At 47.1% G+C, this 12354-nt stretch overlaps 1 protein-coding gene across 2 annotated transcripts in view; it reads right to left on the reverse strand.

The window, feature by feature from the left end:
- LOC103638582 (pentatricopeptide repeat-containing protein MRL1, chloroplastic) overlaps positions 1 to 12354 on the reverse strand; it is a 47191-nt gene that overhangs the window by 708 nt on the left and 34129 nt on the right. For both annotated transcript variants that reach the window (XM_008661455.3, XM_008661462.3), the window contains exons 14-18: positions 5844 to 5934; positions 2151 to 2382; positions 1974 to 2066; positions 901 to 949; positions 409 to 502 (exon numbers count right to left, since the gene is read on the reverse strand). In XM_008661455.3, the coding sequence (XP_008659677.1) occupies positions 409 to 502; positions 901 to 949; positions 1974 to 2066; positions 2151 to 2382; positions 5844 to 5934 (559 nt within the window). The remainder of the gene's footprint in view (positions 1 to 408; positions 503 to 900; positions 950 to 1973; positions 2067 to 2150; positions 2383 to 5843; positions 5935 to 12354) is intronic.

The following is a 12354-nucleotide window of genomic DNA, read 5'->3' on the forward strand; positions in this document are numbered from 1 at the left end:
CACCTGTGTCATCAAGTTATTGGTACAAACGGGGTGTGATACGCTCCATGTACTGACTATATGCCAAATCAGCGCATATAGCAGGTCAAAGCACATCTGGACCAATGCTAAAGCCAAAAACAAATTCATAAGTTTTGAGACAAAGATGACATCGCCGTACAAGTTTGTAGGCCTACATATCATTTGAGAGTTAGGAACTCAGATGCCGCTTTAAAACATGGGAGATCAAATATAAAATTCAAGTGTTTGAGGCCCGGATGACACCATCGTACAAGTCTGGGAACTACTTGTGAATTTTACTCTAGCATTTTAAAAAAAAATTAAAGCAAGATTAATTTCCAAAAGTTTAGCCATCAAATATAAATATGTCTAGCAGAAACATCCATATAATAATAGATATGATTTCACCTTCCAGCAAGTTTAAGTGTTTTCTCCTTTTCATCAATGTCAACTTGTTTCTTTTCTGTAGGTAACAAGATTGTCACGTTTGGTAACCTTGAACCTGCATCATTATTAAGAAATATTAAAACAGAAAACCTAATGTAGAATGGTACATGAGTACAAAATTCTCCATTTTCTTATTGGGGTTCTAGCCTGTGAGGCATTCAATTGACTAAATAATACTCAGTAGTTATACTCAGAAAAAATGTCCAGAATATATTTGTCAGCTCGCCTTATCAGCAAATGGCCAATATTCTGTATTTATATAGTTTACAATCTAAACAAAATGTACAGAAGCACAAATAATCCATTGACCCTCCATATTTATTGTTTCTCACACCATGTCCATTTGTCCTGTGTCGGTACTGCAAAGCATGTATACTTTGTTTCTTTGATTCAATGGAAAATAGTAGGATAAACACACTAATATAATTTTTTTAAATAAAATCTAGCATTCACCTGCAGCCAATCGATGCTTCAAAGATCTTAAGGTTCTAAGAAGAGATACCTGCAAAATAATATATGTATATATATAATATATGTATATATATATATGAAATGCTGTCAGCTGCATAAATAGCTGGCAACACCACAATTCCTCTACATGATTGGTCCGCATACTCAAAACTGGAAACACAAACACATGTACTTCTGTCTTCTACATGATTGGTCCAGCAACTTTAGCCAAATCTCCATGCCATGAGCAGCATGCAACAGAACCATAATTTTCATACAGGGGCTTGCTTTTATATTTTAGGTTCCTGAACATCAGTGTCTCTATAAACCAGATTGTTGTGAAAGATGACTTTAGGGTAGCAAGAAGGCCCTAAAATCTAGAAGTGGACCTTTTTTCTGAACACAAAGGAGAGTTGTGTATCAGTGTATCAATATTAAGAAATAGAAGGGTCTAGACAACGGGCATGACCAGTACAGCAGAAATCACCACAAAGAAAAATATAGAAGTGTACCTACAGTAGCTAACATCAAAGGAGCTGTTTGAGAACGCTCCCAGCTCTAAATTTGTATTGTAAATTACTCCTAGGCAGAAAACCGAGTAAAGCACAACTAGATTCTAGTGTAGATGTGACATGGATTGCTTCTCCATTTACACTGCGAGACTGAGGGGTGAAAGCGGTACGAGGAAATCTCATACCCTTTTGCGTATTATGACACCATTTACGACTGTTTCTGTTTTTATCAAAATATGAAAGTGGACATTTTTTATTTTAGCACAACCGTTTTTTGAGCTATGTTTATTAGGTATTTTGATAGAAACAGGAAGTCTCAATTCTGTATTATTGTACTGTTCTCAACCATTTTCATCCCTAGCTGGGAGCTAAAAAGACCCACTCATTCAATCACCACCACAATGACTTCCAAATTGCTCCCTGCCCTGTGGCTCCACCAGAATCACTCTTAACTCAGAAAATATCCTAAAATACAGAAACAAGAAACAGGACATGTTGATGTGTCCTTGAATTGCATTTGGATACAGATTCGCTTATGTGGCATGTTCCAATCAGCAATAGTACCTCGGCTGTGAAGATCTTTAACTTTCTAGCATCAATAACAATCCGGGTTTCTTTTATGGAAATGCTTGCAACTGCTCCTAATGAAGCAGCCTCCTGTGACAAGAAGCCATGCAACTTTGATTAATACCTACATATGTTGAAACAGAGCCATTCTTTAATAAAAGATAACATAATTACCTCCAATATAGAAAAAGCTCGAATGTCATATTCACCGAATCCTTCGAAAAGTGAATTTATATTTGGGTATTGTGGAATGTCACAACTTACTCCCATGTTTTCAATGAAAGTACTCTTCAGAGAACTGCCATGAGGAAGCCTCAGACATCCCAACACTTGAGATAAAACATCACTTGAGGGTAGTAGCCCAGCTGAAACTGCCTCACGATACACCATAACTGCTGAGGAAGTCCTACAGAAAATACAAATGACTTAGAAAGAACATTGTAAAGTTTTTTTAAACATAAAAAACTCGGTCGCAGTATTATATTAATAAAAGGCCGCAGCAACAGTCCCGACCGAGAAACCCTAGAACCCTGTCTTCCCATCACTAACGGGTCGGGTCAAGGTGCCCACGCCGCAAAGGCCCATCTAGGCCTAAGGGTAGAGCACAACCGATTTGTAAACCCAAGAGCAGACAAGAAACGACGAGGGGATTATTTTGTGCAGGGCCAGGGATCGAACCCATGACCTGGTGAAAGGGACCCTGCTGCCTTCACCACTGGGTATAATGAAGAACGTTGTAAAGTAATTACAGTACAGAATTAGGGAACACCACATACCCGTTAAAGGAGGGGTGACTTTCATACATATAGTCAAGATACAACATAGAGTACAAGTATATACATGTATTTAGACTATACATATCTCTAATACCTGCCCACAGTCACAGCAAGAGGAAACTGGACACAGAGACTGGACCAAAAGTCACTAAACAAATGTACATGCAGTAGTCATGATGACTATGAAGATGAACTTATGTGCACACGAGACATGTAGTACTTGAACCTGCCCTAAAGCAACGTTCTCAATGATAAAGTGGATGTCAATCTCAATGTGCTTCGTGCGACGATGATGAACTGGATTGATGGTCATATAGACTGCACTAATGTTGTCACAATAGACAGTTTTGTCCTCGAATGAATCGGGACGAGCTCATGAAGCAAATGTTGCAGCCAGCAGCAATCAGCAATTGCATATGCAACAGTCTGATACTTGGTCCCTACAGTGGAACAGGATATTATAGTCTGCCACTTTGAAGAGCAGGAGGCAAAGTTATCACTGAGGAAGATGCAGACGCCCGAAGATGCCAGGAGTTTGGGCAACCTGTCCAGTCGGCATCAGAGTAGGCAGTGATGGATGAGTACCACCAGTGCCTAAGTGGAGACCAACTTCAAGGGTGCCCTTCAAATAGCGTAGTATGCGCTTGATCAGGCAAGATTTCGCTCTTGTGAGCCATGCACTAGACTTGTTGAACGGAGTAGGCGAGGTCAGGCCAAGTCAGTGTGAGGTACTGCAGAGTGTCAGTGTTATGTCCGGCCTCCATTACCAGAGGCGCAGAGCCCAGGGAGCTTAGTTATTATTAGATAAGAGATAACCACCATGGGTGGATAAGAACAGATGAGAGTTAGTCGGTTAGTAGTTCTCTTATCTTATCAGGAGGTTGTTAGATCTAGATAGAGGTTGTTTAGCTCCCTTATCTTATCAAGAGGTTGTTAGATCTGGATAGTGGTTGTAAGATGTATTAGTTAGCATTGGCTATATAATGCCAAGGAAAGAAGGAATAAAGGAAGCAATTAGCAACCAATCTTGTTGCCAGCTTCCCTCAGGGAGCTGGGAGGCTCACCTGCGCCTCCAGTTTTCCTCCTTCAACCTGCGACCACGGCGTCCAAGCGCCTGCCACAACCTGCCAGCAGTCGCCAACCAGCCCTTCACCCCTATTCCCTGCACCAACATTCTGATCCCTTCACCCCTATTCCCTGCGCCAACACTCTGATAGGGCAAGGAACCCTATCAGCCAGCCAGACTTTAGTACTCCGAGGGGTCAGCAACAAGGTCACCGTCAGTCACAGACCACTTGGACCAAAGTCAATTGGAGTCTCTATGGGGTGACACTCAGTCATGTCAGCCCACTGGAGTAGATTGACGGTGTACCGTCGCTGTGACAGGAGCAAGCCGTAAACGAAGCATGTCAGGAAGATGCCGAAAAGTGGAGAGCACCAAGGTCTATCATGGCAAACTCAGAGTTGAAACAATCAGTGATGCGCCGCATTAGAGCAGTAGAGGACGTCGTCGGTACAATGTCATCGACGTAGAGAAACAGATATGCGACATCACCTCAATCTTTATAAATAAAGAGAAACCGTCAAACTTCGCTATGAGGAAGCCATGCTTGAAGATGTAGATGGTAAACCACTAATGCCACGCTCCAGGAGTCTAATTGAGACCATATAGTGACTTCTGCAAGAGGCAAACTGAGTTAAGGGTCTACGGGTTGACGAAGCCAGATGGCTGCTAGCAGTAGACAATCTCCACAAGATTGCCATGATGAAAAGCATTCTTCATGTCGAACTGATAAACGACTTGCTCCTGGTAGACGACACCGAACTGGCCAGACCCGCCCGAAGCAATAGTCGGGGCAAGATGTCCATTGGGTTGAACAACAAGGCGTCATGATGATAGCTGGGTTATCGAGCAATGGCTAGCGGACTTTCAAAGACAAGGGAGCAACCGAAGAAGAGGGTGGTTGTTCTACTCCTTAAGGTGGAGCGATCGACGCAGCAGCAAAAGCATCCTGCAACAAAAGTCAAGTGAAGCCGCAACAGATAAGGCGAAAACACTGACTTGCCGAACATGACGTCGGGAAATGATCATACGCCGCGTAGAGATATGGAGGCACCGGTAACCCTTCTGGGAAGAGGGATACCCGAGAAACACACAAGGTGCGGAACAAGTTGCAAGTTTATGGGGAGTCGTGGCACTAAGGTAGGATAACACAAGACGAAGAAACCAATACACAGTTTTGTTGCCGACAGAAGAGGAGGGCCGCCAGTTAAGCACATAGCAAGTGCCTCAGCCTGGTAAGCCGGCAGCATGAAAGCATGGACAATGGTACTGACAATGATGTCGATGGTGTGAAACATACGCTCAACTTTGCCATTCTGCTGAGAATTATAGGGGGCACTAAAATGCACCCATGTGTATTTTAGTTTGTGGATGCATAGACCTCAAGACTCCCTGTCCGACCAGAGCACCTAACACCCCAAGCACGCCTCCCCATAAGAGCATGCCCTCGGCCCTCCTGTACGCGCGCCTCCCTGCCCCACCCCCTCCCCCCGCCGCGCGCCTCCCTGTCCCCGCGTTCCAACTAATGATTACAACTGCGGGGTTTGTTGATTTTCTGTTGCGACGTTTGTTGCTTGTTGATTGCAACTAGGGGTATCCTCTAATTGCAAACTTGAGTCTCTGTTTTTACTCCTTGATTACCATTGCATGGTGTGTTGTTACTCCAGTTGCAATGTTTGTTGCTTGTTGATTGCAACTAGGGGTATCCGCTAATTGCAAACTTGAGTCTCTGTTGTTGCTCCAGTTGCAATGTTTGTTGCTTGTTGATTGCAACTAGGGGTATCCTCTAATTGTAAACTTGAGTCTGAAGTGAAAAGGTTCTGTCGAGAGCGTGCGGGAGGGACGAAGACAAAGCGTCGGTTCGACCTGGGTGGGGCGGTTTGGCTCGGACCAGGTGCTCCTGGCGCGTAGGTTCGGCCTGGGTGCATTCTATATATTGAATGCACCCAGGTGTAATATATAAATACAGTATATATATATATATATATGAGACTATAAGACGGTCTAACATGACCGTGAGAAGCATACCATTTGTTGTCAATCTGTGGTTTCCCTGAGCTGAAGTTGACAATAATATTCCCAAGCGAAAAATCAATGTTGAACATTTGAAGGCACAAACCTGAAGACAAGTCATGTCAGTAGGAAGCATTGTCATCAAAGACCAAAAGACGACTAGTTCAATTTCCAATATAGAAGCAGAACCAAGGTTCTTAAGGCGGTGAGACAAGGAGAACCACCCTTCCAATCACCTAGGCGATGCCTAGATCATAAAGTGAGGCAAGGCAATGCCATATATCATTTTAAGAAACTTCAGAGCAGCAGGCAGCAGCATGGAGGAAGGAAAAAATAAAAGGAAAAAAGAAAAGAAGGACAAGACACTAGGAAAGGCCCAGTCCACCAGCCAGCCCATATATCCTTCCAGGCATGTTGTCTGACCTATCTGTTACCCTTACCTGCGGCCCTCTCCAAACCATCAACAAGCATTCCAGCACCACAGCCACTGCCCCTCTCTGCGCGACTCTGCCTCCATCCCTCCCTCTCCAGTTCTTATGCACTGCTGCCACCCACAACCATTCCCTCTAATCGTACCTTTCCCCCTCCCTTTGCTCACTGCTGGTGCCACCCCTTTCAGGTCCCCCCTGCAATCGTCTGCAGAACACAGATCAAGAGTTGCTGACTGCTGCTACCCCTCCCAGATGTCTCAGGTTGAAGAACTTTGCGATGGCCATAGTGTCTGGAGCCAATGGGGATGGAAGAAGAGATGAGACAAGTGCTTGGCCTTATCTGTCCTCTAGTTCATCCCCTCTCTCTTCTGCTTTCCCTCCTCTCACATTTTACTGATTTCTGGTCATGGTAGCGTGGATGCCCAGGTTTTTTAAGCGCTTGGATGCTTAAAAACTAGGATACGCCATAAAAACCTTGAGCACGACAAATAAAAAGACTCCCAGCAGACGTATGAAAGTAATTGAGATTACATGAGATTGCATTGATCGGTGTGTAAAAATACATATACAAGTGTCTACATGTACTACGGACTAGGAGAGCCACAGGAAGAGGTCACCGCATGGCGACATGCACGGATCCACTATACATGGTCAACACCAGACACGCCTATGATGGGTTGGCCGGCTGCGTTGGCTGGCTGAGTAGGCCAGGCTCAAGACCCAACACACATGTACACAGTCAAACTCTAACATTCCCCACAGTCAACTCATTGGTGGAACTAACATTGAGACTAGATCGGAACTCCATAAATACTGACGAAGGCAGTCCCTTGGTGAAGATGTTGACGAACTAAGACGTCTTAGGGACGTGAAGAACACAAACATCACCAAGTGTGACGGACTCCCAAACAAAGTGTAGGTCGATCTCCACATGTTTGGTGTGCTAGTACTGGACATGGTTAGAGGACATGTAGATAGCGAAAGGGCCTCTAACCAAGTTGGTTAGGTGGTCTTAGCAACACTCCTCAGGTCCTGGGATCGATTCCCCGTGGGAGCGAATTTTAGGCTGTGGTTAAAAAATCCCCTCATCTGTTCCACGCCAAAGCACAGGTCTAAGGCCCGGTCCCAATCACGGTCGTTTCTCACATGGGCTACGGTGCCATTGTGTATCAGTGGAGCAGGGGTTCAGGGGTTTTCTCGACCTGCGTGAGAAGGTCTTCTTAATATAATGCCCGGGGGCTGTCTTACCCCCGCAGGTTGAGTTTTTTAGAGGACATGTAGATTGCACTGATGTTGTCGCAGTACGCCAGAGTTGCCTTGCGCAGAGGAGTGTGTAGCTCAGACAAGAGTTGGCATATCAAGTGACTTCAGCAACAATGTTGATGACCGCTCGATGCTCAGCCTCAACACTAAAGCGGAAAACTATATTCTAGAGCTTGGATGACCATGAGACCAGATTGTCATCGAGGAACAACGCATATCCAAAAGTTGATCGATGGGTGTTAGGACAACCAGCCCAATCATCACTAGAGTAAACAACCAAGTCAAACTTAGAAGAGTGACGCATCAATAGGCCCATATGAAGGGTTGTCGTGGACGTAAGAATGTGCTTGAGGGCAGCAAGATGAGGCTCCCGTGGGTCATGTCTATGAAGGCAGACTTGAGCTCCATAGGATATATCCAACCTGGTGAAGGTAAGATATTGAAGAGCGCCCGCTAGACTGCAAAAACTTGTAGGATCAAGCACTAGGACACCATCCGCAAGGAGCTTTAGATTCACATCAACTAGCGTGGAGCAGTGCTTGCAGTTAACCATGCCAGCATGGTCAAGGATCTCAAACAGATACTGATGATGAGAGAGAGGGTCGAGCCTTTATGTTGGACGTGCTGTTGGAATTAGGCCCACTAGTGTGTGGCCCAATTCAATAAGGAAGCCAAGGTAGTGTGTAGAGATGGCATGGGACTTTAGTCCCATATCGCCCATCTAGATAGGAGAGAACTAGCTTATATGTGAAAGTGTTCCCTACTCTTCACATGAGACAAATAAAAGGCTATGGAGGCTACCATGCGCGCGCTCGCTCGTGTTTCGCGTTTTTTCGCGTTATTTGTCACGTGACTTGTGACTTGCGACGATGTGCGATCGCGTCGTGACGAGTTCTAAACGGCAGTTTAATTTTTGCCTTTTGTTTATTTTGGTTATCAAATATCACACCTAGACTGGCACGTCAACCAGAAGTAATGGGCACGCACGTTACGTGCGAGATCTCCGGGCGGTTCCTGGAATTTAGCAGATCGAGTCATGGGGTTGTGGTGGCCCATCCATAAAGGGCAGTCGTCCTTCAGTCGGAGAACAGAGGAGGACAGCAACTGACGCGTCCTCTTCTTCTCAATTCTCTGCGCCGTTGCTTCTCTGCTCTGCCGTCCCTTCGTCTGTCGTGCAGCAGATCAAGGGAGAGCGGTGTCTCCGAACCATCGTCGGCGTTTTGACGACCTGCACGGGTGCCGGCGAATCAGGTTTCTGGGAAGTGCTTCGCGCACGTCCGCTCGAGTTTTTCTTCAACACTCGTGAAAATCACTGTGAGTAAATCTGCATTTTCAGTTTATTGTGATGACGGTCTTATGGTTAGATCAGTTGTCGATTCTTCTTTTATGTGTTAATCTTGTTGAGTTAGTTTAGATATGTTCTGTTCTAATGTCGTGGATATTATCTGCCGATCTGAGTTTTTCGTTGTATGCTGCATTATCAAATTAATCTTAATTTTACAACACGTGCATACCCAACAAATGATGAAGAGTGTCCAAATCCTTCATGGAGAACTCCCGTTAAGGGCATACCCAACAATAACTGATCTGTTAGACGACTTTTTTTCTCAAACACGCAAGAGATCTGCACATCATTAAATTAAGAAGAAGCAAGGTCCAAAATAGACCAGTACAAAATAGTAGACCACGCAGCCCACTTATGGAGGCCAAAAACACGAATACAAAAAGGATCCATTGGGAATAACAGATAAAACACAACCATTATAGCTACAGCTAGTTCCTCAAACCGGGGATTGGAGCAGTCAAGCGGGAAAGGTTCTTAGCCCCTGCCAACCTCCAAAGCTCCACCTCTTGTTCAGCCTTCCTGATAGCAGCATCCAAGTTGGGGCTAAATTTCGTGTAGCACATGAAGATGATGCATGAAAAACTTGTGTAGCACGCGAAGACGACGCATGAAAGGGTAGGCGAGTGTGGCGGCTTAGCCGATAAGCATGACAAAGAGCATCGCTAGCACTTCTTACAAGAAATAGACGATGCATGTGTCAGTTTGGAGAAAATGTCATGACCAGGGTGCCCAAGATATTGATGCTAAAGTGAAGAGGTGGACGCACAGAGAGCAGTCGCTAAGAAGCACAAAGAGTATAGGGGGCGGAGCTATCACAAGATACTTCACAAAACAACCAAAGGGGTCAAATTCCATAGAACAATTGTTATCAAAGGTAAACTAGCGAATGGAAATGATGTCTTTAATAAGGTTCGGAGAACCAAGAACAATATTAAGATGAAGCTTATGAGGAAGGTGTGTAGTGCCAGTTCAAGTAACTCGAATGAGGTTCCCGTTACTGACAACAATGTGAGGGAGAGTGACAAGGTGTAATAGTGTGCGAGACGAGACCAGCATCGAAGGCCATATGATTAATATCACATGAATTGAAATATCACTCAGGTTGTGGTGGTTGTTGCAAGGCCATGGTTTGGATGTTGGCTACTAGGGCCTATAGATCCCATATTGGAGCTGCAGGTGGGGCACGCGCTACAGCAGGAGGCAGGACACCCCACTGACCGGACCACTACCCGTGTGGTCAAACAAGCAGGGCGTGAGGAGGCTAGGTTGGTCCAATGGGAGTACAAGGCGGTTGCGTCCCGAGCCACATGTGGATGGAACAAGACCACAGGTTGTAGATAGTCGACTAGGTACCATTGGGGGCATGTCCTGCAGCACCCCCAAAGGTGGCAGAGCCGACACTATCTCTATTGCCACCAAAACCCTAGGTGGCACAACCACTGCGCTTGTTGTGCTACTAGTTGGGGCCACTACCAGATCTGCCGCCGATGTGGCCCCTAGAGGCCGCATGTTCCGTAAAATGCTTGGACGGCTAGGATAGCGGGGGCCGCGAGATGGCCGACAAAGGTTGGGAGACACGCAGGAGATGGACCGCCTATCCGCATGTCCCAAAGGCGCAAGTGCCATGGCAGACGTGCACCTGCACAAAGGAGGGAAATGGGTGCTATAGAGATTATGGAGATCGATGGGGATGAAGCGCTTGTTGAGACCATAAATAATGTTGAGGATGAAGGTTTGGTAGGTGATTGTTCATTGAGGTCATGAAGGTCCTCGAATATCCGCTTGTAGCAGCGGCAATACTCGGCGACAGAGAATCACCTTGCTGGAAAGAGCAAAACTCCTGGTCGATGTAGAGGGTGCAGGTGGTACGATTCCTGAGGAACTAGGACTCAATGGCGAGCCAGGTGACATGGGAGATGGCGTCGTGCTGAGAGACGGTGTTGGCGAGACCATGAAGATGGTGCTGAGGAGCCTAGTGCGAACGACACAATCCATGCGCACCCAATCTGGGGAGTGGTGCACAACGTCATTGGAGAGGACATGGTGCTCCAAAGAGAACGTCTCGACAATGAGGAGGAATGGCTCATACCACCGTGTGTAGGTGGAATTGACGTCGAGGAGCAGTGACTCGAGGGCTTAGATGTTCTGCACAACGACTGCCTGCACAACGACTGCGTAAGCGTGTAGGTTCAAAAGGGTCATGGAGAGGTGAGATGGCTGTCGCCTCGGCTCCATGCCCTGGCGCGGCGCCTCGGCTCCTCCTCGGAACCCCAACCCGCCTGTTCGGCTTCCCTCCCAGCTCCCCTTCCCACCAGCCCCTCGCCAGCCATCTCTCCGGTACCGGCGACCACCCCCTTGATTTCCACCTCCTCGGCGTCTGCTTCCTGGCCGTCCCAGCGGCTGTGCTCCCAGGATGGGCGGTCCAAGGCCCAGCGCTGGCGCGGTGACTCTTCAGCTGGAGGTTCCATTCCATCTTCTCGATCCTTTAAAGATGCACTCCTCTCCAGCTCGGTTTGCGCCGCCGGTCTCTCTCCCTTGGCAAGCCATGTCTCCCCCTCCCCTACTGCGTTAGCTGCTCCTGCTTTCCCCGCCAAGGTGTCGACTGGTGCGGCCCTTCCGATTGAAGAAGGCTGGCAGGTGGTTGAGCGCAGATAGAGGACCCGTGGTGTGCACCTCCCTCGTCGAGGGTCCCGTGTGGATCTCCGAGGTCGGTGTTACAACTGCCTCTCTACTTCTCACCGGGTTGCTACCTGCCGGCGTCCAACAAGGTGCTTTCGGTGTCTCAACTTTGGACATCGGGTGGCAGTCTGCTCGTCTCTGCTAGTCGAATCTCAGAAACATCCAGTGTGGCAGCGCATGGGCAACGTCAAGCAGCGTCTTCCGGGAAGACAGGAAACCTCCCAGCATGCCTTGGTGAGGCTGAGGATTCCGGTGCGGCCTCCGGTGTGGCAGAGGTTGTCTGGCATGGACAAGGCTCATTCTCTGGAGGGCACGCGCAAGACCTCGGTCTGGAGACGTCTTGCTTCGTCGCATGATCATGTCGCGATGGAGCCTGCCATGGATTTAGTGAGGCAGCCGCCCTTACTGCCCAAGCGTAAAAGGAGGCGTTCTAAGCGCGGGAAAGGGGCTGCGGTGTTGGGGCACAGTCAGTCTCCCCCTGCTGACTTGGTTCCTCTCACGTCGAACTTGCCCTCTTGCGTTCTGGAACTTTCGACGGACATGGCAAGAGAAGAAGTTGCACTCCGCCGAGCATTATTTGTCACTGTTACTGGTACCAGACCCGTTGTTCTCGGCTCGGATGTGCTGGAGGAAGCGGCCCGTCGTTATTGCATCAATATTGATGATATGTCTATTCACCAGTCCATGCCGGAAGACTTCCTTCTGTTTTTGCCGGATGAGGAAGTGGCGACAAGAGTGCTTAATGAAGGAAAGCCTTTCAGAGGACCTATGTTCTCGCTCGTGTTCAAGCAATGGACAAGATTTGCAC

Source organism: Zea mays, chromosome 1 (assembly GCF_902167145.1).
Source record: "Zea mays cultivar B73 chromosome 1, Zm-B73-REFERENCE-NAM-5.0, whole genome shotgun sequence".
In the NCBI taxonomy this organism is placed as follows: Eukaryota; Viridiplantae; Streptophyta; class Magnoliopsida; order Poales; family Poaceae; genus Zea; species Zea mays.